At 54.7% G+C, this 26,183-nt stretch overlaps 1 protein-coding gene across 1 annotated transcript in view; it reads left to right on the top strand.

Moving 5' to 3' along the window:
• Nucleotides 1–24,093, top strand: part of CENPP (centromere protein P) — a 74,015-nt gene extending 49,922 nt beyond the window's left edge. The window contains exons 8-10 of the mRNA XM_076072127.1: nt 18,116–18,207; nt 22,096–22,187; nt 23,649–24,093. Of these exons, the coding sequence (XP_075928242.1) occupies nt 18,116–18,207; nt 22,096–22,187; nt 23,649–23,773 (309 nt within the window). The 3' untranslated portion in view covers nt 23,774–24,093. The remainder of the gene's footprint in view (nt 1–18,115; nt 18,208–22,095; nt 22,188–23,648) is intronic.
• The last annotated feature ends 2,090 nt before the right edge of the window (nt 24,094–26,183 follow it).

Raw genomic sequence — 26,183 nt, 5'->3', positions numbered from 1 at the left:
GAGGACCCGCAGATTTACCAACGGACTTGCATGGAGATCCCGGAGCCCTCAAATAGACACACGAGATAGAAATCCCCCATCCCCCCGTGTATAGCCTCAGCAGACTTTTCGGGCAAGTGCTGTTTGGCGAGCGTCTCCGATAAGCACGGTTGGCTACGTACAGTGTGAATGAAGTTCAACATACACAGATGGAGTATTTGGCTGCTTAATAGCTCAGTGGGCCTTACCTGGTAAAATAATAAATACTTTTAATATTTTTTTTATTCGGGACCACAGCTGAACGGTGAACGACCCTGGTCAGCTTGACGTGTCCTGCTGTGGTGCGCCCATCTCTCCCGCGGTTGTACGGGTTACGGGGCAGCGCGGGGTGAGCCGTGGTCGCCGCGGCGAACGTGGGCGCGAGCGTCGGCGGGCGCCGGGTGTCGTGTAAGGCACGGAGCAGCGCCAGCGTGGCCACCGCCGACCGCGCCATTCACGTCACAGCATTGTCATCGGATCTCTGTTTTGTCCTGGAACTAGCCACACTGCGTGTGTCCTTCTGTACCCAACAACATCAACACCACCATCGTCATCAACATCACCACCATCGTTATCATCGCATTAACACCACCACCGTCATCATCATCGCATCAACACGACCATCGTCATCGCATCAACACCACCACCGTCATCGTCATCGCATCAACACCACCACCGTCATCGCATCAACACCACCATCGTCATCGCATCAACACCACCATCGTCATCGCATCAACACCACCACCGTCATTGCATCAACACCACCATCGTCATCGCATCAACACCACCATCGTCATCATCGCATCAACACCACCACCGTCATCATCGCATCAACACCACCACCGTCATCATCGCATCAACACCACCACCGTCATCATCGCATCAACACCACCACCGTCATCTTCATCGCATCAACACCACCACCGTCATCATCATCGCATCAACACCACCATCGTCATCGCATCAACACCACCATCGCCATCGCATCAACACCACCACCGTCATCGTCATCGCATCAACACCACCACCGTCATCATCATCGCATCAACATCACCACCGTCGTCGTCATCGCATCAACACCACCACCGTCGTCGTCATCGCATCAACACCACCACCGTCGTCGTCATCGCATCAACACCACCACCGTCGTCGTCATCGCATCAACACCACCACCGTCATCGTCATCGCATCAACACCACCATCGTCATCGCATCAACACCACCACCGTCATCGTCATCGCATCAACACCGTCATCGTCATCGCATCAACACCACCACCGTCATCGCATCAACACCACCACCGTCATCGCATCAACACCACCACCGTCATCGCATCAACACCACCACCGTCATCGCATCAACACCACCATCGTCATCGCATCAACACCACCACCGTCATCATCGCATCAACACCACCACCGTCATCGCATCAACACCACCACCGTCATCATCGCATCAACACCACCACCGTCATCATCATCGCATCAACACCACCACTGTCATCATCGCATCAACACCACCACCGTCATCATCATCGCATCAACACCACCACCGTCATCGTCATCGCATCAACACCACCACCGTCATCGTCATCGCATCAACACCACCACCGTCATTGCATCAACACCACCACCGTCATCACCATCGCATCAACACCACCACCGTCATCACCATCGCATCAACACCACCACCGTCATCACCATCGCATCAACACCACCACCGTCATCACCATCGCATCAACACCACCACCGTCATCATCGCATCAACACCACCACCGTCATCGCATCAACACCACCACCGTCATCATCGCATCAACACCACCACCGTCATCGTCATCGCATCAACACCACCACCGTCATCATCATCAACACCACCACCGTCATCGCATCAACACCACCACCATCATCATCGCATCAACACAACCACCGTCATCATCATCGCATCAACACCACCACCGTCATCGCATCAACACCACCACCGTCATCATCATCGCATCAACACCACCACCGTCATCGCATCAACACCACCACCGTCGTCATCATCGCATCAACACCACCACCGTCATTGCATCAACACCACCATCGTCATCATCGCATCAACACCACCACCGTCATCATCGCATCAACACTACCACCGTCATCATCGCATCAACACCACCACCGTCATCATCGCATCAACACCACCACCGTCATCATCTTCGTCATTGGCCATGACGAATGGGCTGCAGGAAGAAGGCCTCCTGCGATGCGGCGATCCACCGAGCGCATGTGAGCGCGCGCGTGTGTCTGTTTGACTGTAACAACTACAGGGGCATCTCACTCCTCAGTGTGCCGGGAAAGGTCCTGGCAAGGATTATTCAACATCGCCTCGCCAGGCACGCTGAGGAGAGGCTTGCGGAGCCCCAATGCGGTTTCAGGAAAAGGTGGTCCTGCACAGATGCCATATTTTCTCTCCGTCTGCTACAGCAGAGGTGTAGGAAATTCCAACAAGACCTACATCTCTGCTTTATTGACCTGGTCAAGGCCTATGATACCATCAGTAGGCCTGGGCTCTGGCTTGTTCTTCGTGCTTTTGGAGTCCCTGACCCTCTGCTCACGATCATTAAGGACCTTCATGATGGTGAGCGGGCCCGGGTAAAACGACGTGGCTGGGAGTCAGAGCCATTCCCTGTACACCTTGGGGTGCGACAGGGATGTCCTCTGGCTCCCACATTATTTAACATCTATTTTGACGCCGTAGTTCGTAAAGCCTTCAATAGCTGTACCGGGGGAATATCCATTTGGCACAGATATAATGGGAGGCTGATTGATGCCCGGGTGCGGCCAAGGGATGGCTCCCTATTGCTCAACCACGTTATGTATGCTAATGATTTGGTAATAGTTGCTCATTCAGAGGAGGAGTTGGAGACGCTGCTGCTGAGACTGGAGCGTGCCACTAAGAGATATGGGGCCTTACCATCAGCCCCACCAAAACTAAGCACCTGCCTGGGTACTTCGTACCATCGGACACTCCACCCCCACAACTCCTAATCGGTGATGGGGCAGTTGTGGAGAGCGTGGAGAGTTTCCCATACCTGGGCAGTGTGCTTATGACCGGCTCCAGTTTAACAGCAGAGGTCTCACTCCGAATCAGTCGAGCGGCAATATCTTTTCATCGGTTGCGTAACGCCGTGTGGAAGCTACCTGGTCTGTCGCTCCGCACTAAGCTTCAGGTCTTCTCGGCCACGGTCATTCCCTCCCATCTCTACACTTGCGAAACGTGGACCCCCTTAATGGAGCATCTTTGCCGGTTTGAAACATTTATGCTGGCCTGCCTACGATCCATTCTGGGTTTAACCAGGCTGGATTGTGTGGGGAGCTCAAAAATCCTTGAAAGATCTGGGCAAGGTCCCATCGGTGAGCTCCTTTGGCAGGCGAGGCTGCGTTGGCTGGGTCATGTAGCCCGCATGCCCAGCCACCGCATGCCAAAACAGCTTTTGTTCGGCCGGATCGAGGGGGCTAAACGGGCGCGGCACGGGCTAGAGAAGAGATGGAGTGATGTGGTACAGGAGGATGTGGAGCTGAGTGGACTTGCCGATGACTGGTACCAGCGGTGTCAAGATCGGCCTCTGTGGAGGAGGCTCGTGAAGGACGCTATTGGGCAGTTGGAGGCAGTCGCCCTCCAACAACAACGGAGGGCGGAGGAGCGACGCTCACAACAACGAGCGGAGCGCCGGGTGGCTAAAGCACAGCAGGTTGGCACAGTAGGGGGCCACAGGTGGTGCACCAGCCAGTCATCTTAGTCAGTCGACCCGTGGCACCTGGGTCTGCCCCGTGACCTCCTGCCCGCGGGCGTTCGACACTTCACGTGGCCTCAAGGTGCACATGGCCTGGCACAAGCGTCGTGGTGACGTCACCGCCACTTAGTGGCGAATGGCGGTTGTTGTTGTGTGTGTCTGTTAACATGCGTGTGTGGGGATCTTCGTCTTTATTTGTGCGTGAGCTGGTGAGTGTGTGTCAGTGTGTCTTTGTGAGTAGGTGGGTACGTATTTGTGAGTCAGTGTGTGTATGTGTGTATACTTGACGTGCCACGGCGGGTGAAACTGGCTTCTTCGGAAGAGCAATCCCATCCCTGTTTGTCATGTGAAGCAAAGCAGATTTTGCTGTTGAAAGAGCTGTCCCTGCTCCCTCCTCCTCGCTGCCTCCCCTGACCCCTGCTCCCTCCCTCCCTCCCCGTTCCCCTCCCTCCCTCCCCGCTCCCCTCCCTCCCCGCTCCCCTCCCTCTCCGCTCCCCTCCCTCTCCGCTCCCCTCCCTCCCCGCTCCCCTCTCTCCCCGCTCCCCTCCCTCTCCGCGCCTTTCCTCTCCCCTCCCTCCCTGTTCCCCTCTCCGCTCCCCTCCCTCCCTGTTCCCCTCCCTTCTTCGCTTGCCCCCTTTCCCTCTTTCTTCCCGCCCTGCTCTCTCCCTTCCCGTTCGCTCCCTCCCCGCTCACGCGATGTTTAAACGTTCGTGGAGGATTTACCGTGGATCTGCGCCGCGCCCGTGTCGAGATGCCTTTCGGCTGACACGCGCCGGAGCGAGCGGAGCGCGACGCACAGCGGGATCAACGAGCGCTCGGGAAGTTTGTCGTCGGCCGTGGTCTATCCACTGCCGGACGAACTCCGCGGCGGGTCAGTGAGGATTGGTTGACGCAGGAGAGGGGGGATCCCAGGAATTGGTTCAGATACCGATGCTAGCCGTGCCCAGGAATGTCGGTGCGTCAACCGCAGTCCCATCTACCCAACCGTGAAGCGTAACAACGTCGTGTCATTTTTTTCAGGAAACCCTCACTGAGTCTCAAAACTCTTTTTTTTCAAGAGAATCCTGCAGTGCAATGTTTGTCCATTCGCGAGAATGTCTTTATACGGGAGGAACCCGGAGAAACCCCCCACGCATGCAAGGGCCGTTAGACTCGTCCTCCGCACGGATGGATTCAATTATCCATCGCTGTACGACGATCTCCTGCCCCACTTCGCAGCCAGTATTCCCAGACAGTCCCCCTGCCCCCCACCCTCCCGTTCGATCGAGGGCCAGACCCGACCCCTTGCGTGACTGCCGAGCTGCGACGAGACCGGGCGCGGTGCGGGTTCGGTTGTTGGCAGATGCGGTGGGGTGCGTCTGCGACGCCGGCGTTCCGACTATCCGGGCGCACGTCTCCGGGGCAAATCGTCGGGAGGGTTAATCGGGGCAGGTGGCTCGTGAAAATGGTTTCCGAACCGAGCAAAGCAAACGAGTGTCAATAAGAGAGAAGACAACGGGACGCGAGGAGGGCGAGAAATCGACCCTCGGATTGATCCGCGATCCCGCATCGTGTGTGGCAGAGCGGCAGGACAACCCTCGCTCCGCGCGCCGGCGCTGTTCTGAGCTGCGGGCGATGCGCGAGCGGTGACGTGTCAGGACGACGGGACGGGATGGCACGGCACCACGTGACGCCGTGTCGCTTGCTCGCGGGACATGAAACTAAATTGTTAACTATTTGTTTATTTTATCAGGTAAGGACCCTACTGAGCTGTGTAGCTTTTTTTTCAGAAGTGACCTGGCTACCACAAATGATAGCCCAATGAAGTGGCTCATCATCATCACGTGGAAATTCATGGCAGCCAAATATCTTTAAAACGTGTGTTCAAATGTAGAGGGAAATATCGGAGTACCCGGAGACAAATCCACGCGACCACGGGGAGAGAGACACCGCAAACTCCAAATATACAGCAGATGTCGGTGTCGGGATCGAACGCACGACCTCCTGTTGTATACCAGCTGAGGAAGTTAACATCTCGCTACGTGACGCCCTGTGCGGGCGGACCATATTGCGTGGCCCGCCCGCCCGCCCACGCGCGTGCTAACATCGTTATAAATAAGCAGACGATTTGTCTCCTTCCCATGTCTGCCCCTCCACATGAAATATAAAAGTGTTTCTCTTCATATCCCATCAGCCAGGTGGCCCATTGGAGGTGGGTAATGTCAGCAGCATCGCTTCGGCTTGAATCCAGGCAAACTCTGGACCAGTTTCGATATTCAGTGTCTCACCAGGAGGGCCAAGCTCGCTGAGAGTATTTGGCTGCTAAAATTGTCCACGTGATAAGCCACTTCATTGGGCTATCATTTGTGGCCAGGTCGCTTCTCAAAAAGAGCTCTATAGCTCAGTGAGTCTTACTTGGTAAAATGAAAAATATTTTAGTTTCAAAACGATGCTGACGAGCTACCAGGTGTTTGAAGACAATAGACCTTTCTGCTCTAAGATTTCGGCCCTACCGAGTTCGACGCACAGCTGCACAATACACAACACGAGCTACTCGTCAATGTCCTCGAGGAGAATGCAGTAAACTTACGTTATCCACAGTGACACGAGTGATTGTTGATTTTATTGTGTGGCCTTTCGAGAGAGCCATAGTTTCGGTAGGGAGCGGTTGGGAGCTGCTGCGTACGCGGTGACCTTGGCCAGGTGCCGGTGGGTCACGGTCGTCGCACCTCCACTTGGCACGGTTGGCCGCCGTACGGTGCGAAAGAAGTTCAACATCCATGCATTGTTTAGATTGTTGTCCTTCCCCCACACCTCCGATTAGCATGGTTGGCTACGTATGGTGCGAAATAAGTTCAACATACACACATACATACGCCGCGAAGCCACGGCCAGGGATTAACTTCGACCGGGTCGCTCACCCAGGAGACACTGTCGTGACCGACACACCGCGTCCCCACTGTACCCCTCGCTCATAATAAAGGTTTTTGGTTTAGATTGCGTAAGTAAAAATGTGTCCAAACCCTCCACCACCCGACAGGCAATTAGTAAGGGACTTGTCATTAAACAAAACGCCAAATCGTTAGTACTTCAGCCCACTGGTGTGTTGGAGAGTAAATCCACATTTACAATTTGAGTAGTACGACGTTTTGCTGGTAATTACATCCAGCATCATGGGGCGATTTGCAAGAATGATGAAGCAATCCACCTACTTCCGGTCTTAAATAGAGCAGCAGGACACTGTCGGCACTGAACCCAATCAGGTGCAAAGATCAGAGGCGGAGGATGGGGGACTATTCTAATTCTATAACAGATTAGTAATTAGTTAATTAGTATGTTTGCTCTGTAAGGAATTGTAATTGTAATATATATTACTTAATACGCTTCCAGGCCGCACTTAGCCTGTAGCTGTCAGAGCGGTTAAAATTATTTGTATTTCTCTCAGTTTCAATGTATTCTCGAATCAGTCTTTCGCCAGTCATAATTAGTTTTACACAACACTTCAACGTTATCAAAATCAAATTTTGATTTAAAGCTTTCGTGACTGCAGTAATTCATATTCTTAGTTTTTTCGGTAAAGTCAAGTTGAAGGGAAACAACAAAATAATAAAATATATATGAAACAATAAAAAATTCTCACGACGTTTCGACCATAACTCAAACGGTCGTCTTCAGGTGTGTTGGTTTGCATAAATTTATTTTTAAACGGCGCATTTATTTATTTATAAAAAAACGTTAGCGCCACGCGCAACAATTTGGCAGTTTATTTAGGACTAGTCCATCTATATTCTGAAAAGAGGAGGGGGGAGACGAAATTTTTTTATAATGTATGCTGTCTGAAAGCCACTGTAAGCGTGAACAATCAATTTTATAAATAAATAAATGCGCCGTTTAAAAATAAATTTATGCAAACCAACACACCTGAAGACGACCGTTTGAGTTATGGTCGAAACGTCGTGAGAATTTTTTATTGTTTTATATATATTTTGTTATCAAAATCAATTGAGCGTCCTTGTTGGCAAGCATGTTCTGCACCTGCCAAAAAGTTGTATTTGAGAGCATTTAATATTTCTTTATTACACTTACACGATCTATCCCATAAACCTTTATTATGAATAATTTTGGTCGTGAAAGCCGACGTGTTAAACTAGACCTCTCGCTATGGCCGTGTCCGCTAGTCCAGGCTGGCAGCGACCCAGAAAGTAATCGGTGAGAAATGAATCTGTACGAGCGGCTGACGTTGGTTTCCTGTGAGCAACAAAAACAGTATTTGCGAATTGGGGGTTCGTAATGGCCGTGTAGGATGCACAACTGTTGTTGAATTCATAAGTGCGTTGTTGTTGTTGTTTGGGAAAAATTGGAAGGAACAGGAGATGGAGGAAGACCTAACAGAATGGCTTGACAATGACGACAAGAGATTGGTGCCAGAAAGATGTTGCACTACCTCAGAATATTGGCACAAGACAGAGAGGAAAGTGGAAACAAATGACGAAATGTGCAGTGGACTCCTACTACGGACTATCTGCCCATGGGTGGTAATGATGATGATGGAATGGCCGTGTCTGGCCCACCGAGCCAGATAAGCTAAAATCGAAAATGGCCTTGGGGAGGCCTTCACCCAGCAGTGGATAGACCACGGCTGTCGGTGCGGGTGAAGGCGACGGCTTCGGCGGTCGTTGACACAAATCGGAGAGCGCTCACCTGCGCGAGCGTGCCAGCACCCCCCACCCCACCCCCATCTCGCTCTCGCCACAACAAAGAGCACCACTCAGTCCCGAATTCTCGCGCGCCGCTGTTTACGGCTCGCGCGGACCGCCGTGCGGCATTTTTTTTCTTTTCCTTAAACACCCGGCCTCCCGGTTCCTGCGCTTTATAAATGACGGCAGAGAGAAGTATGTACACGTTCGTTAATTTTTGCTCGGTGACGCTCGGTCTGAGGCTCTTAACGCAACAAAGATGGCATTTTGCGTTGGCGTCCTTGGCACGCCGCGCCTGGAACCCGAACAAGAATAACGGAACGCCAGCGGCGTCGGGCGGACAAACACTCGGGCACGGACTGACAGACGGACGGTTGGACGGACAGCCAGCCACTGGCCAGGGGAAACTCTCCGTCCTGTCACCCGCGCGCTGCCTCCCGGCACAGACGGGGACGCACGCTGGGGCCGAGGGTCGTGCGGGGGGAGGGCTCCGCCGGGGGCCTCGTCTCCTCAACAGCCGGCGATAGAATGCAGATGTTGGCGCCGTTTATGAATTGCTTGGCACCCTGGGACCCACGCGCTTGCAGCTCGGTGTGTTTATTATTTACCCAGGTCTCCCCCCCCGTGCGGTCTCACCAGGCTCTCGTCTGGTTTAAAACATTTTTTTATTTATATATATCTTTAACGGTGTACGGCCCCCGTGTGAATCCACTGCTGGATGAGGGACTTCCCCACGCAGCGCAGGCGATGTAAGTTATTGGAACGGACTTCACCACGCCGGTAGGTGTAGTCCGGTAAAAGTGGCGACGGCTGCCCCAGCACTGGTTTTAGACACCCACCGACATTAGCCACGGGCTGAGGAATTCAACTTGGAGCGCAGTGCACTAACTGCGGCACGTCTCTGTGGAATGAGACAAAACTAAACTAAAACCTTTTTTTATTTCACCAGGTAAGGTCCACTGAGCTATGTAGCTCTTTTTCAGAAGTGACCTGGCTATCACAAATGATCGCTCAACGAAGTGGCTTAGCGTATGGAAATTTATAGCAGCCAAATACTCCAAGCCTGCCTCTGTTGGTGAGACACTGAATGTCGAAACTGGTCCAGAGTTTGCCTGTGTTCAAGCTCAAGCAATGCTACTGACATTACACACTTCCAGCGGGCCGCGTCGCTGATGTGATGGACAGACATGGGAAGGAGACAAATCGTTTGCTTATTTATAACGAAGGACCTGCAAAAAACATCCACACGACCACGGGGAGAGAGACACGCAAACTCCAAATACACAGGCACCAGGGTTTGGATCTAACCCACGACCTACAGCAAACCAGGTGATGCATTGTACATCCTCGCCACCGTGGCGGCCAACATTCAATGATGCGGGCAAGTCGGCCGAAACGTTGAGTATCCTCCCTCCCCGTCGGCGCGACAAACAAAACGCAAGCGGGCTTGCTCGTTGTCATCTCTCACGGAGCGGTTTAAGTTTCCATGTTCACCGGCGCGGAAACTTTCGATGGTTATCTATGGCCCCAGACGAGGCAATTGCGGAGATGTCATTTCCGAGTCTGCCCTGCGGCATGTATTTATCCGAATGAAAGTAAGGATTAAAAGCTGGCTTTGGTGTAAACAGCTTTAACCGCACCGCTCACGTAGAAAAAACCAGGCCACGACGGTTTAGGTTTCAAAATACTGAAAATTACAACCCCCCTCACAGAGATGGTGGTGTTGTTATTGTTGAACTACTTTGGCACCATATGTAGCCAACCGCACTAATCGGAGGTTGGGTGTGTTGGTGAGAGACTGTGAGTGGGTCAATGGCTATGTGAGGCTTATGTATGTATGTTAAACTTCTTTTGAGTGGTACTTAGCCAACCGCGCTAATCAGAGGTGCAGGGGAAGGACAGCAGATTGAACAGAAAAATCACTCCTAAAGAAATGAGTTTGTCAATCTAGATGATGATGATGATGATTTAAAAGTGCATAGCTCCCAGTGGCTTCCTAATATTGGAAGGAAGAGGCGTTCCAGACGGCCGTAGCAGCATACCTGAAAGCACGCGATGGAATTATTTTGTTTTGTTTCTTTTAAAATGGACGCTTCGATGACCAGAGGCCTACGGTTAGCCAAAATCCGCTGCTGCTGCGAGGATCACCGGCGTTTGCGTGCTGATGGTTAATGCTCCTTGACGAGATCGTCGGCGAGCTATTTTGGTACAGTTGTGGCAAGCGAGTTGTTATTTTTGTTGTTTTGATAGCTTTTTTTTGCTCAAATCGGTCGCACGAGAGCGACCCCAACCCTTCTCCCACCGCCGGTACGGTTTCCGGCGAGGACCACGGGTGTACGCCGGAAGGCTGCCGCGTCGCCAACGATCCCAACCCCGTGCCGTCACCGCGCTCGCCGCTCGGGTTAAACGTGCGGCGACGAGCAGCGACCGTCGCGCGGAGTTGGACAGCGATCGTATTTAACGGTCGTAGGCGTGTTCACGCCGATGTTTTTATTTTGTATCCACGCGCGCTGGGCATCGACATCATTTTACAGCATCGAGGATGTTTGAGCCAGTACCAGTTATGTTGCTGGGGGGGGGGTGGGAGGCGGCGGTGTTGTAGCTATGGAAGGAAACAAAACCTACAACACTCCACATATACACGGGTGCCTGAATCAAGAATCGAACCCAGGCTCTTCTTGCTCGGATGTGTTAGTGGTACCACTGCGCCACCCTGCGCAACCTCCAATCAGCACGGTTGGCTACTAACGGTGTGCGAAAGAAGTTCAACATACATAACACACATGCACACCTCCGCGTGCGCGCACATTTGCGCACGTGACAAATTATACTGCTGTGTTTTGAGATCCGATTTGCATGAACGATGACGCTCTATAAAATATAAATATATTATTCATGGTTATGAGTATATTTCACTGCATCAGTAGTAGTGTGCAGGCGATCACAATTTTCATAAGTGTCGTAATTTAGCTATCCCAAACTCATTCTGTGCGAGTTTGTTGGTGTCTGTTAAAGCCATCGGTCTCGGTGTGAATCTACTTGTCTCTGTTAATCTACGGGTCTCTGCGTGAGTCTATGGGTCTCTGTGTGAGTCTATGGGTCTCTGTGTGAGTCTTACGGGTCTCTGCGTGAGTCTTACGGGTCTCTGTGAGAGTCTTATGGGTCTCTGTGTGAGTCTATGGGTCTCTGTGTGAGTCTTATGGGTCTCTGCCTGAGTCTTACGGGTCTCTGTGTGAGTCTTACGGGTCTCTGTGTGAGTCTTACAGGTCTCTGTGTGAGTCTTATGGGTCTCTGTGTGAGTCTATGGGTCTCTGTGTGAGTCTTACGGGTCTCTGTGTGAGTCTTACGGGTCTCTGTGAGAATCTTATGGGTCTCTGTGTGAGTCTTACGGGTCTCTGTGTGAGTCTTACAGGTCTCTGTGTGAGTCTATGGGTCTCTGTGTGAGTCTTATGGGTCTCTGTGTGAGTCTATGGGTCTCTGTGTGAGTCTTACGGGTCTCTGTGTGAGTCTTACGGGTCTCTGTGTGAGTCTATGGGTCTCTGCGTGAGACTTACGGGTCTCTGTGTGAGTCTATGGGTCTCTGTGTGAGTCTATGGGTCTCTGCGTGAGACTTACGGGTCTCTGTGTGAGTCTTACGGGTCTCTGTGTGAGTCTTACGGGTCTCTGTGTGAGTCTATGGGTCTCTGTTAATCTACGGGTCTCTGTGTGAGTCTTACGGGTCTCTGTGTGAGTCTTACGGGTCTCTGTGTGAGTCTATGGGTCTCTGTTAATCTACGGGTCTCTGTGTGAGTCTTACGGGTCTCTGTGTGAGTCTTGCGGGTCTCTGTGTGAGTCTTACGGGTCTCTGTGTGAGTCTATGGGTCTCTGTGTGAGTCTTACGGGTCTCTGTGTGAGTCTATGGGTCTCTGCCTGAGTCTATGGGTCTCTGTGTGAGTCTTACGGGTCTCTGTGTGAGTCTATGGGTCTCTGTGTGAGTCTTACGGGTCTCTGTGTGAGTCTTACGGGTCTCTGTGTGAGTCTTATGGGTCTCTGCGTGAGTCTTAAGGGTCTCTGTGTGAGTCTTATGGGTCTCTGTGTGAGTCTTACGGGTCTCTGTGTGAGCCTTACGGGTCTCTGTGTGAGTCTTACCGGTCTCTGCGTGAGTCTATGGGTCTCTGTGTGAGTCTTACGGGTCTCTGTGTGAGCCTTACGGGTCTCTGTGTGAGACTTACGGGTCTCTGTGTGAGTCTTACGGGTCTCTGTGTGAGTCTTACCGGTCTCTGCGTGAGTCTATGGGTCTCTGTGTGAGTCTTACGGGTCTTTGTGTGAGCCTTACGGGTCTCTGTGTGAGTCTATGGGTCTCTGTGTGAGTCTTACTGGTCTCTGTGTGAGTCTTACAGGTCTCTGTGTGAGTCTTACGGGTCTCTGTGTGAGCCTTACGGGGCTCTGTGTGAGTCTATGGGTCTCTGCCTGAGTCTTACGGGTCTCTGTGTGAGTCTATGGGTCTCTGTGTGAGTCTTACGGGTCTCTGTGTGAGTCTATGGGTCTCTGTGTGAGTCTTACGGGTCTCTGCGTGAGTCTTACGGGTCTCTGTGTGAGTCTTACGGGTCTCTGTGTGAGCCTTACGGGTCTCTGCGTGAGTCTTACGGGTCTCTGTGTGAGTCTATGGGTCTCTGTGTGAGTCTTACGGGTCTCTGTGTGAGTCTATGGGTCTCTGCGTGAGTCTTACGGGTCTCTGTGTGAGTCTTACGGGTCTCTGCGTGAGTCTTACAGGTCTCTGCGTGAGTCTTACGGGTCTCTGCGTGAGTCTTACCGGTTTCGGCATGAGTCACTGGTGACCAGGCTGAGACCATCACCACTCTACGTTCAAGAACTCAGGTTGTTTACGGTTGGGCGGCTGTAACCTGGATGCAAACTCGGTATCTCGGCTGTGCCGGCTCAGCGTCCCTGACCCCTGAGTCAGCCCGGCGTCCTGTGTCCATTACTATTATTTTATATGCATGTATGTTTATATTATTCATTCGCAGATGCGTGTTTGTACACGCGTGTCGCTGTGGTGGTGCGCCCACGCACGCGAATCACGTGTGGTCGTCGCGCACGCACACCTCCACCCCCCCCCTCTCCCCTCATCTCCCCCCTGCTGTTGCCGCTCACCACTTTAAGCACTCAAATCCACAAATACAAACAAAAACCCGCACAGCCTCATTTATCTCAATTTTTGCGTGGTGCCCCTGCCGCTTTCTAAAATAATGTTTCTCTTCTCCATCGTTTATGGGTCAGATATTCAGCGGCAATCTGCTGCTGCTGCTGCGGTAGCGGCGCCGCACGCATTTACATTTAGATTCGCTGCGGCACGGCCAGCGCAGGCATTTGCATTTCGTGCAGAGGCGACGCAGACACACGGACACACACACGGACACACACACAGGCACACACACACGTGCGTATGCACACACACACGTGCGTATGCACACACACACGTGCGCGCACGCACACGTGCACAAGTGCACACACACACGCGCTGGTGTTCACAAAAACAAAGATCCCCCGTATAGCCTGAACAGACTTGGGGCAGTGCTGTTGTCGAGCACCTATGAAGGCCGGCACGGCACATGGGGTTGGGCGGCCAACGCCACGCCCGACCGCCTTTGTCTCCCCAGTGGCGATGTTTACACACCGCACCAGGTACTCATTTGAGGCTGAGTCGATCTAGGGGAGGCCAAAGACCGTTTCAGATAATCGTCGAACTTGGGTCCCCGGGTTTGTAGCGCAGTGCACTAACTGCTACACTACCGCTCCACATGCATGCACACACACACAGACACGCGCACACAATTTATCGTCGTAGAACAAAAACTATATTTGTAAGTAAATACATGTTTATAAAAATGGTCATTAATTACGCTAAGGCGGGTCGTCGCGACGCCTTAGTTTTAAGAGCAGGTGAGAGCAACGTTGGGACTGAGGAGTGCCAACAGTTTTATATTTATACACACACACATTGGGTTACAAGCAGACGTGGGTTAATAATAATTGAGCACAGTTGGTATTGGCGCTGTCATTTCTGTAGCGCAAGGCTATCACGAAGACGGGGTGCTGCTGTGTTTATCACGGACGCAGGCTGCAGTTGTTTGGCAGTGAAGGGGGCGACACTGCTTTTTTGTGTTTCGTTTTGTTGTCCTTTCCCCCGCACCTCCGGTGAGCACGGTTGGCTACGTGCGGTGCTGAAGAAGTTCGGCGTGCGTACACGCGTACACGCGTGTACCCGCGTACACGCCGTGTGCGTGATCCAAATTGGGTTAATTGCGGCGTGGTTTTTCGAATTGAGCAAAGTTGGACCGTCACGGAAACACGGCGGCCGAATGACATCGTGGAATCTTTAACGTGTCCCCCCCCCTCCCCCGCTCGGAGTATGAAACTAAAAACAATTTTTATAGTTCATAAACGAAGTGGCTTATCACGTGGAAGTTTACATCAGACAAATACTCTGCACGCATGGTGTTGATTCTAAATGTGGAGGGAAAAACCGGAGGAGGACCCGGAGAAAAAGACACACCCATGGGGAGAGAGAGAGAGACACGCAAACTCCAAATACAGCAGACGTCAGGGTTGGGACAGAGAACCCACGAGCTCCTCCATAGCAGCAGAGGGAGTTAACATCTCGCCATAGAAGTGCCCCATTGTTAACGGTTGAAACTCACGTGCCGCAGTATTAACCAGGGCGACCTGCCGGACTCGGACCATGATGCGCGGCGACCACGCTCCCACTGGGCCGGGTCAACTGCACATTAAATAAATCTATAAATGGCGAGTACCGCCCCTCACGGGTTCTACAGCAATGCGAACTAACAAAGGCAGAATTAAACGTCACAGCAGCAGCAGCCATCATATGAGAACAGGGATTTTAGTTTTGTGTTCATCCGTATGCTGGATAAGGGTCTCCCCTTGCAGTGCGGGTCACGGAGATGAGTTTGGCCATACTTCACCCTGCTGGTCAGTGCGAGTTGGGGAAGGCGAGCAGCGTGGATGCAGAAGCAGAGAATCGCAGTACAACAATTCGTTTTGCTGCAGTGCTTGCAACGTCGTAGCCTCGCAAGCCCTGCGGCAACCTATTTGTGCGCAGTGCTCACACATCTCTCCCTCAGCTCAAGCTTCCCGTAAATCACGTGACTTGTGTGGCCACCCCACCCTGAACCCCTCCCATCTCCCCGTCGTCGCCCACTGTGAAAACAGACTCCGCTCCTACTCTGTGCAGCAACAGTAGCAGCAGCAGCAGCATCAAGGCCCTGAAGCAGCTTCTTTCTCCCGATCCCCTCGTATCTCCTGGCTCTTTTGCTCTTGTTTCTCTGTTTCCTTTCCATACATTATATCAATGACGAAATTACTAAACTATTTTTTAGTTTACCCGGTAAGGCCCACTAAGCTCTATAGCTCTTTTTCAGAAGCAAACTGGCCACAAATGATAGCTCAACAAAGTCACTTATAACGTGGAAATGTATCGCAGTCAAAAACTCTAAATGCGTAATGTTGATTTTAAGTGTGGAGGGAAAAACCGTAGGACCCGGAGAAAAATATACAACAGGCCGTCGGGGTCGGGATCGAACCCACGACTTCCGACACACCAGGCGCGGTAGTTTATAGACTTATAATCTTTATTAAGACTGGAGGAATCCGATCAGTTATACATCTCTCTTCCACCAATGTCCAGTAGGGCGTGGGTCAGATTGTTCCAACAATAAACAGTACAAAAATACGACAGGAGTGCAAAGTCAAAGGAAGGGTAAACAACTCACTTTACGCCCCAAATCAAGATTGAACTCCCCTTAAAAATCTATACAAATAAAACTAAAACTTTTGTTTTTATCCTATCAGGTTAAAGCCCATTTGCGCTATTTAGCTTCTCTTTCTGGCCACATGATGAGCCACGGGGCGGGGTTGCCGATCCAAGCGACGCTCTGCGCCCTTGGCCCGTGCCGGGTCGCCCGAGACGCGACGAGCCTAGGACATTCGGTCGCAGGCCGGCTCAATAAGAAGAGTTAAACACCATGACGGGGGATTCAGATTGTATTTATTCATGATTGTTTTTTATTATTACACTCGTTTACCCCGCAAAATATTAATTGAGTCTTGTGACTCATTTGTCAGGAGGGTCTTGCCACATTTTCGTAGTTTACAGAGTAGGTGGTGATTTGACTTTGACAATTTTATTTTTTTACCAGGTAAGGCACCACTGAATTGTATACGGCTCTAAATCATAAGCGACCTGGCCACACACGAACAGTGGCTTAACACGTGGAAATTTGTAGGAGTCAAATAATCTACACACATGTTGTTGATTCTAAATGTGGAGAGAAAAACTGGGGGACCCAGAGAAAAATCTACACGACCACGGGAAGAGAGTACGTGAAAACTACAAATATGCAGCAGGCGTCACGGTCAGGATAGAACCCACGACCTCCTGGAAACTAGGCTAGGTAGTTAACATCCCACCACCGTGGCGCCCCTGTGTTACCCACTCGAGTAATTTTTACGGGCAAATTTTTTTAACGTGGCCAATTTGGACCGCGACACCGGGAATGCGGCGGCCCTCTCTTGTGAAGCGTACGGCGCGGTCAGCGCTCACATCCGGCATCAATCGGGCGGGAGAGAGCTGCCTGCCGCTGGATTCGAACCTCCACAACGAGCGGCGAACCTCCCTCCCACCCCACCCCCCTGCTGGCCCACGGCCCCCCCCCCCAGTTTTGAGTCCTCCGCATGGGGGCTCGCACGATTAGCGCACTCGCGGTAAAAATAACGATTCCAAAACAACAACAACAACAACAATGACGGCAGTGGCGATATTCTAGCTGAACCAAACAATCCATTCGGGGCACAAAATGTAAAACGGAACACTTCATTATTATTCAACGGTATGTTTTGTCTGCCCCAGGTGCCAGTGACCACACGCTGTTAATATTTTTATTGGAGTGACCGTTGGGCTTGCGAGCGATATGGCGAGAGTGGCGGCAGAATAATGTGATTTTTTTTTCCCACACACTTAAGCTTTTTCATTTTGCCGGAGTTGATTGTAACGATGCGAATTTGAAATGTGCACCCATATTCATTCTCCATCGCCCGCCCGCCCAGGGATTATGAATTGGTTTTACTTTTCCGAAATAAAGGCTTTCCACTGCTGGCCCAAGAGTCTCACTTAAGCGCATTTCTTTTTTGAATTTGTTACGACATGCAGAGTCCCCCATGAAGGTTGATGTTTGTATTTGTTCGTCTGCTCTGTATTTGATTTTTGGCGAGCAGTTGCGCGCATAAAAGCAGGGCCGCCTGGATTGTAGCAGAGTCGTGTTCGGTTGTGGAATTGGCACCGGAGCATCCCTGCATGCAGCATCACTTACAATCCCACAATCGCCACTAAGTCCCACTTGCCACTAACAATCCCACAATCACCACTAAGTCCCACTATTTCCACTAACAATCCCACTGCCGCCACTAACAATCCCACAACTGCCACTAACAATCCAACAATCACCACTAACAATCCCACAATCGCTACTATCAATCCCACAACTGCCACTAAGAATGCCACAACAGGCACTAACAATCCCACAATCACCACTGTGATGTATAAGGCGATCTGTCTGTTCCCCCCCTCGCCCCCCTTTCCCCGGTGCCAGGCCCGGTTCCCCGGCGTGGTTCTGCTCCCGGAGGGTGAATTCGGGTCTACCCTGCTCATCCAGAACCCCGCCGTGCCGGGGTACAAGCACTTGTGTGTGACACCGCACCTACGCCACACGGCACCTCGCCTCACCACGCCACACAGCGTCACACTGCACCGCACCACGCCACACGGCATCACACCTCAACACGCCACACGGCATCATCCGGCACCACGGCACCACACCGCGCCACACTGTGCACCACACCGTGCGGCATCGCACTGCACCACGCCACACGGCACCTACTTGCACTGCATCACGCTGCGACATACTGCATCGCACCAGACCACGCGACGCCGCACCGTGCTGTGCCACTGCTCGTTAAGACACCGCAATGGGAGTCACCACAATGGGAGTCACCACTGCCCAGTTCGGCTCTCCAGCAGCATACTGTGTCACACAGAGGAGTGACACAGGAGCACCGCTGTGTCACTCCTCTCCACTGTGTCACCGCTCCACCCTTCCCACTGTGTCACCGCTCCACCCTTCCCACTGGGTCACCGCTCCACCCTTCCCACTGGGTCACCGCTCCACCCTTCCCACTGTGTCACCGCTCCACCCTTCCCACTGGGTCACCGCTCCACTGTGTCACCGCTCCACCCTTCCCACTGTGTCACCGCTCCACCCTTCCCACTGTGTCACCGCTCCACCCTTCCCACTGTGTCACCGCTCCACCCTTCCCACTGTGTCACCGCTCCACCCTTCCCACTGTGTCACCGCTCCACCCTTCCCACTGTGTCACCGCTCCACCCTTCCCACTGTGTCACCGCTCCACCCTTCCCACTGTCACTGCTCCACCCTTCCCATTGTCACCGCTCCACCCTTCCCACTGTGTCACCGCTCCACCCTTCCCACTGTGTCACCGCTCCACCCTTCCCACTGGGTCACCGCTCCACCCTTCCCACTGTCACTGCTCCACCCTTCCCACTGTGTCACTGCTCCACCCTTCCCACTGTGTCACCGCTCCACCCTTCCCACTGTGTCACCGCTCCACCCTTCCCACTGTGTCACCGCTCCACCCTTCCCACTGGGTCACCGCTCCACCCTTCCCACTGTGTCACTGCTCCACCCTTCCCACTGTGTCACCGCTCCACCCTTCCCACTGGGTCACCGCTCCACCCTTCCCACTGGGTCACCGCTCCACCCTTCCCACTGGGTCACCGCTCCACTGTGTCACCGCTCCACCCTTCCCACTGTGTCACCGCTCCACCCTTCCCACTGTGTCACTGCTCCACCCTTCCCACTGTGTCACCGCTCCACCCTTCCCACTGTGTCACCGCTCCACCCTTCCCACTGTGTCACCGCTCCACCCTTCCCACTGTGTCACCGCTCCACCCTTCCCACTGTCACTGCTCCACCCTTCCCATTGTCACCGCTCCACCCTTCCCACTGTGTCACCGCTCCACCCTTCCCACTGTGTCACCGCTCCACCCTTCCCACTGGGTCACCGCTCCACCCTTCCCACTGTCACTGCTCCACCCTTCCCACTGTGTCACTGCTCCACCCTTCCCACTGTGTCACCGCTCCACCCTTCCCACTGTGTCACCGCTCCACCCTTCCCACTGTGTCACCGCTCCACCCTTCCCACTGTGTCACCGCTCCACCCTTCCCACTGGGTCACCGCTCCACCCTTCCCACTGTGTCACTGCTCCACCCTTCCCACTGTGTCACCGCTCCACCCTTCCCACTGTGTCACCGCTCCACCCTTCCCACTGTGTCACCGCTCCACCCTTCCCACTGTGTCACCGCTCCACCCTTCCCACTGTGGCACCGCTCCACCCTTCCCACTGTGGCACCGCTCCACCCTTCCCACTGTCACTGCGCCACCCTTCCCATTGTCACCGCTCCACCCTTCCCACTGTGTCACCGCTCCACCCTTCCCACTGTGTCACCGCTCCACCCTTCCCACTGTCACCGCTCCACCCTTCCCATTGTCACCGCTCCACCCTTCCCACTGTGTCACCGCTCCACCCTTCCCACTGTGAATTTCGACGCCGTGTTGCGGAGGCTCGGGATCCCAGAATGGGCATGTTTATTTGGACTGCAGGAGGAGGAATTCGATGAGCTGTGAAGCTCTTTGTCACAGACCGCCGCCACCGCTCCGCACCGATTTTCCTGGCCGTGTGTGTATTTGTTTCGTTCCGTTGGTATGTTTCATTGTTTTGGTGACCCGGGTCACACTTCCAAAGTGAGACGTACCCACGCCTGGTCTCCTCTCAAAGTGAGACGTACCCACGCCTGGTCTCCTCTCAAAGTGAGACGTACCCACGCCCGGTCTCCTCTCAAAGTGAGACGTACCCACGCCTGGTCTCCTCTCAAAGTGAGACGTACCCACGCCCGGTCTCCTCTCAAAGTGAGACGTACCCACGCCTGGTCTCCTCTCAAAGTGAGACGTACCCACGCCCGGTCTCCTCTCAAAGTGAGACGTACCCACGCCCGGTCTCCTCTCAAAGTGAGACGTACCCACGCCCGGTCTCCTCTCAAAGTGAGACGTACCCACGCCTGGTCTCCTCTCAAAGTGAGACGTACCCACGCCTGGTCTCCTCTCAAAGTGAGACGTACCCACGCCCGGTCTCCTCTCAAAGTGAGACGTACCCACGCCTGGTCTCCTCTCAAAGTGAGACGTACCCACGCCTGGTCTCCTCTCAAAGTGAGACGTACCCACGCCTGGTCTCCTCTCAAAGTGAGACGTACCCACGCCTGGTCTCCTCTCAAAGTGAGACGTACCCACGCCCGGTCTCCTCTCAAAGTGAGACGTACCCACGCCCGGTCTCCTCTCAAAGTGAGACGTACCCACGCCCGGTCTCCTCTCAAAGTGAGACGTACCCACGCCCGGTCTCCTCTCAAAGTGAGACGTACCCACGCCCGGTCTCCTCTCGCGTCGTTCTCACCTGGCCAAACAACATCGACGCGACGGAGCCGGCGCCCGGCCCTTTCTGGTCAAGACATTTTTTACTCTCGGCTATTCTCGTCCGCGTTGGAATGTTCCCGCTCCTTCGCCCCCAAACGGGCGAACCACGGAGCCGCGTTTCTGAACAACATCGCGATATGGCCTTGACGGGCAAAACGCCCGCCTCTTAACGTGCAAAAAAATCAAAGAATAGCCCGTGTTTATTTTCGTCGTTGTAATGACGGAAGGAGAAAAATAACTCGTGCCGGAATCGCGCCGAGGGATGGGGAAGAGGGGCACATGCGGCGTTGGAACTGTTGGGGTGGGCGGGCGGGCGGGCCGGCGGTGGTCAAGAACAACGATGAAGTGGCGGCAGCCAAGAAATTGAACGACCGCCGAGGAGATGCAGCGATGAAATCAGTACATGTGCGGAGATCGATCATAGAAGCCGTTGTAGGTGATGAGGAATGATTGGCAGCGACGGTAAAAAAAAAAAATTGTTGACGCGCGCACACCTGTGCGTTAGCTCGTGAATGGTGGTGGTTGTGGTGGTGGTTGCCGTGATGGTGGTGGTGGTTGTGGTGGTGGTTGCCGCGATGGTGGTGGTTGTGGTGGTGGTTGCAATCAAACGAGCTGTCACACACGACTGGGATGAACACTCACAAATGCGGCGTTTTCCCCGTAGCGTTGTGGTGATGTTTTTTCTGTAAAGGCCTGCGAAAGTGCGAGTGTGTGTGTGATGACGCAGGTGAGGGAACCGTTAATGTAGCGGTTAACGCCCTGAGCGACGAACCCGACGATCCGAGTTCGATTCCCGCTCACTGCCAACACCGATGATGATTATCTGAACCGGTCCTGGGCCTCCCCTAGATCGACTCGGCCTCAAATGAGTACCTGGCGCGGTGTGTGAACTCATCGCAACTTGGGAGACAAAGGCGGTCGGGCGTGGCGCTGACCACCCACCCTGCTGGCGTTCATAGGTACGACTTGCTAACAGCACTTGCCCCAACAGTCTGTTAAGGCTACACGGGGATCTTTGTCTTTGTAGGCCCCGCTTCCTCGTGGTGTGGCGGACCGAAGTGCACCCCCACGGCCTCGTCCTGCCCAACATCCAGCTGCACGTCAAAACCACGCAACGCAGTGAGTCGCTCGCACTCACCCAGTGAGTCCCCCATTGTCCACCCAGTGAGTCGCTCGCACTCACCCAGTGAGTCCCCCATTGTCCACCCAGCGAGTCCCCTATTGTCCACCCAGCGAGTCCCCTATTGTCCACCCAGCGAGTCCCCTATTGTCCACCCAGTGAGTCCCCTATTGTCCACCCAGCGAATCCCCTATTGTCCACCCAGTGAGTCCCCTATTGTCTACCCAGTGAGTCCCCTATTGTCTACCCAGTGAGTCGCTCGCACTCACCCAGCGAGTCCCCTATTGTCCACGCAGCGAGTCCCCTATTGTCCACCCAGCGAGTCCCCTATTGTCCACCCAGCGAGTCCCCTATGGTCCACCCAGCGAGTCCCCTATTGTCCACCCAGCAAGTCCCCTATTGTCCACCCAGCGAATCCCCTATTGTCCACCCAGTGAGTCCCCTATTGTCTACCCAGTGAGTCCCCTATTGTCTACCCAGTGAGTCGCTCGCACTCACCCAGCGAGTCCCCTATTGTCCACGCAGCGAGTCCCCTATTGTCCACCCAGTGAGTCCCCTATTGTCCACCCAGCGAGTCCCCTATGGTCCACCCAGCGAGTCCCCTATTGTCCACCCAGCAAGTCCCCCATTGTCCACCCAGCGAGTCCCCCATTGTCCACCCAGCGAGTCAACCTATTGTCCACCCAGCAAGTCCCCTATTGTCCACCCAGCGAGTCCCCCATTGTCCACCCAGCGAGTCCCCTATTGTCCACCCAGTGAGTCCCCCATTGTCCACCCAGTGAGTCCCCTATTGTCCACCTAGCGAGTCCCCTATTGTCCACCCAGTGAGTCCCCTATTGTCCACCTAGCGAGTCCCCTATTGTCCACCCAGTGAGTCCCCGTAGTGTCCACCTAGCAAGTCCCCTATTGTCCACCCAGTGAGTCCCCTATTGTCCACCCAGTGAGTCCCCTATTGTCCACCCAGCGAGTCCCCTATTGTCTACCCAGTGAGTCCCCTATTGTCCACCCAGTGAGTCCCCTATTGTCCACCCAGTGAGTCCCCTATTGTCAACCCAAGCACATCCCTGTCCCAGACTCCCCCCCCCCGCCCTCCTCTCGTCTCTTGGACCGCTCCACCTTGTGGCTGCCAAAGCCTCCAGGAGGCGTTGGGTGGGGCGAGGCGTGCACATGGGGCCAGGGTGGGTGTTGTGCCAGGGCCCTCTTGCCCAGCCAGGGCCCTCTTGCCCAGCCGGGGCCGGGTGAGCTGGCGAGAGTGCCGAGCGGGCGACGCCCCAGCCGTAGACGGCTCACGGTGACAACCGCCCGGCCCCGCGTGGGACGTCGTGGTTGTCCCTCCTGGTGGACGTTGCCGTGAAAACAGAGCTTCGTGGCTGGCTTTCTCCAGGATGAACGAGGCATGTGATTCTGGTGGCGGTTGTTGTTGTTGTTGTTTGGCGGGGGGGTGGCGGCGTCTCTTGCAGTGGAGGAGCAGGGGCTGGGCGGCTTGCCGGAGGATGCGCCGCGAGCCTTCCAGACCCTGCTCAAGCTGCAGGGCATCGAGACGGCGCTCGCCTGCTTCGTGCTCAGCGTGCAGCCCGCGCAGTAGCACCACGCCGTGCCACGCCAAGCCACGCCAAGCCACGCCAAGCCGCGGCGTGCCCCCTTGCCACGCCGCGCAACGTTGTGGCCGTGCCAAGCTGTTGCTGTTGCCACCTCGCACCACGCCATGCCAAGCTATACCGTGCCACCCTGTACATTCGGAATTGTTCGTTCTCGCTTTTTTCGGTGTTTTTAGCGTCTCTTTTGTAACGTCGCTCGCGTCTCTTGTCGTTGGTTCACGCGGCCCCCGGTGTGTATCGACACGGCGCATTTGCTTGCCTTGTTCTTGCCCGTAAATCATAATAATAAAAAAAACGTCGATCCCCACCCCGTACGCGCATCCGTGAGCGAGTCGATCGCTTCCCCCATCGCCGGGTCGACCGCACACGCCGGCGGCACCGTTCTCACGGCACCACCGCCGCCGCGCCGCGCCGCGCCGGAAGCGAGATGGCCCCGATTCTCTGGCGCGTGATCGCGGGTGTGGCATTGCTGGAGCCTTTTTTTGTTTTTAAAGGAAGGCCATTTTACAACAGAAGAAACGTCGCGTAAGATTCTTCGTGTGGGCGAGGGGCGTGGATCACGGGGAGAGAAGTGCGCCGAGAAGGGCTGATGCCCAGCGGCGGTCGGGACTGGCGGACGGGGTGGCGACCGACGGAGTGAACACGCCTGGCTTCGCGTCCACTGCGGAGACGGAGCCATGAGATAGATTCGTGTGCGTCTGCATGGATTGCCATCTTTGGATTACATTATAATATTCATCCACACCGTGAGGCAAGGATCCCTCCTGTCAACTTTTCACACTGTTGGGGAAAGCGCTGTTAGCCATCGCCTGTTAAGGCCGGCACGGCATTCAAGGGCCAGCACCACTCCTGGCCGTCTTTGTCTCTCCCAGTCCTGATGTTTTACATGCCACACCAGATAATCATTTAAGGCTGAGTCGACCTAGGAGAGGCCCAGGACAGATTCGGATATCCGTCGCTGGCATCGCCCGCGAGCGCGAATCGAACTCCGGCCGCCGGGGTTCGCCGCACCCCGCCACGTCCACAACTCTGCCCACCTCCACCGACGCCGGATATAACCACGCCACACCGGCACGCCGCACCGGCACGCCGCCTCACCCCGCGACACAACGTAACGCCGCCGCAAGCACGCCGACCCGCGGTGGCCGCTTCGTGCCACGCGCACGCCACGTGCTCCCGCGCCACGTGCTCCCGCCACCCGCGCCACGTGCTCCCGCGCCACGTGCTCCCGCCACCCGCGCCACGTGCTCCCGCCACCCGCGCCACGTGCTCCCGCCACCCGCGCCACGTGCTCCCGCCACCCGCGCCACGTGCTCCCGCCACCCGCGCCACGTGCTCCCGCCACCCGCGCCACGTGCTCCCGCCACCCGCGCCACGTGCTCCCGCCACCCGCGCCACGTGCATCGCTGCGTCGTCGCGAGCCGCGGCTCGTCACGGCTCGTCACGGCGAGCCGGGCCGGGCCAACGTCGGCTCCACACACAGCCCACTCCACCCACGCATGGCCGAGGGCCACGCGCGACCGTTGTGCAACAGATGGGGCCGGCCCCGGGGCGAGGCCACGGGGAGGGCCGCTCGCCCCCCCCCCCCCGTCTCCCCTGTGCCAAGGGAACTGTCGGGCGTGCTATTCCGATCCTCGTCATTATTTATGCCGTGGTTTATTTATTTTTTACATCTCTCAGATTGAACCTAAACAGAGACGGGGAAACAACAAATGAATCGTCTCGAGTCTCTCGCCATCCCCTCCGCGGGCGGCGTGGGGCCTTGGGGAGTGCGGGGGGCACATGCAGGGGCTGGGTAGCGCTGTACATTTCTGGATGATTTCCACGATTTTCTACTGGCCCATGTCAAGTAAACATACAAATCACCCCACTCGCCAAGTCTTTCCTGTCTGATGCTGTTCGTACTGCTGTTGCTGCTGTTAGTATTGCTGTTGTTAGTACTGCTGCTGTTAGTATTAGTGTTGCTGCTGCTCGTACTGCTGCTGTTGCGTCTGTGCTGGGTACTCGCTGTGAGCCACTCGACCACAGCGGCGAGTCACTGCTCTTGGCTCGCATCCGTCGATGGAGCGACGCTTGGCTCAATGGGGCCGAGCGCGCCGTCTTCTTTGCGGGGCAGGGGACGGTGGGAGGCATGTCGACTCGTGACGATGATCCACTCGTCATCATCAGCCGTGATCCATCCACTGCTGGATGAAGGTCTCCCCGCCCCCCCTTAGCCACCACCATCGTCCCTCGCGGTCCTGCGATGCCACGGTCCGTCTGGCGTCTACCCGCGGCCTCGGACCTCGTCGCTGGATCCGCTCTCGGGACGCGTTCCATGCGTCCATCCCTACACTGCCTCCGCGTCATCGCTCTTCACCGTCACCCCGTCACCGTCATCGCTCTTCACCGTCACCC

Source organism: Petromyzon marinus, chromosome 36 (genome assembly GCF_048934315.1).
Source record: "Petromyzon marinus isolate PM22_M1 ecotype Great Lakes invasive population chromosome 36, UKy_Petmar_22M1.pri1.0, whole genome shotgun sequence".
Classification (NCBI taxonomy): domain Eukaryota; kingdom Metazoa; phylum Chordata; class Hyperoartia; order Petromyzontiformes; family Petromyzontidae; genus Petromyzon; species Petromyzon marinus.
This window is presented reverse-complemented; position numbering and strand designations above follow the sequence as displayed.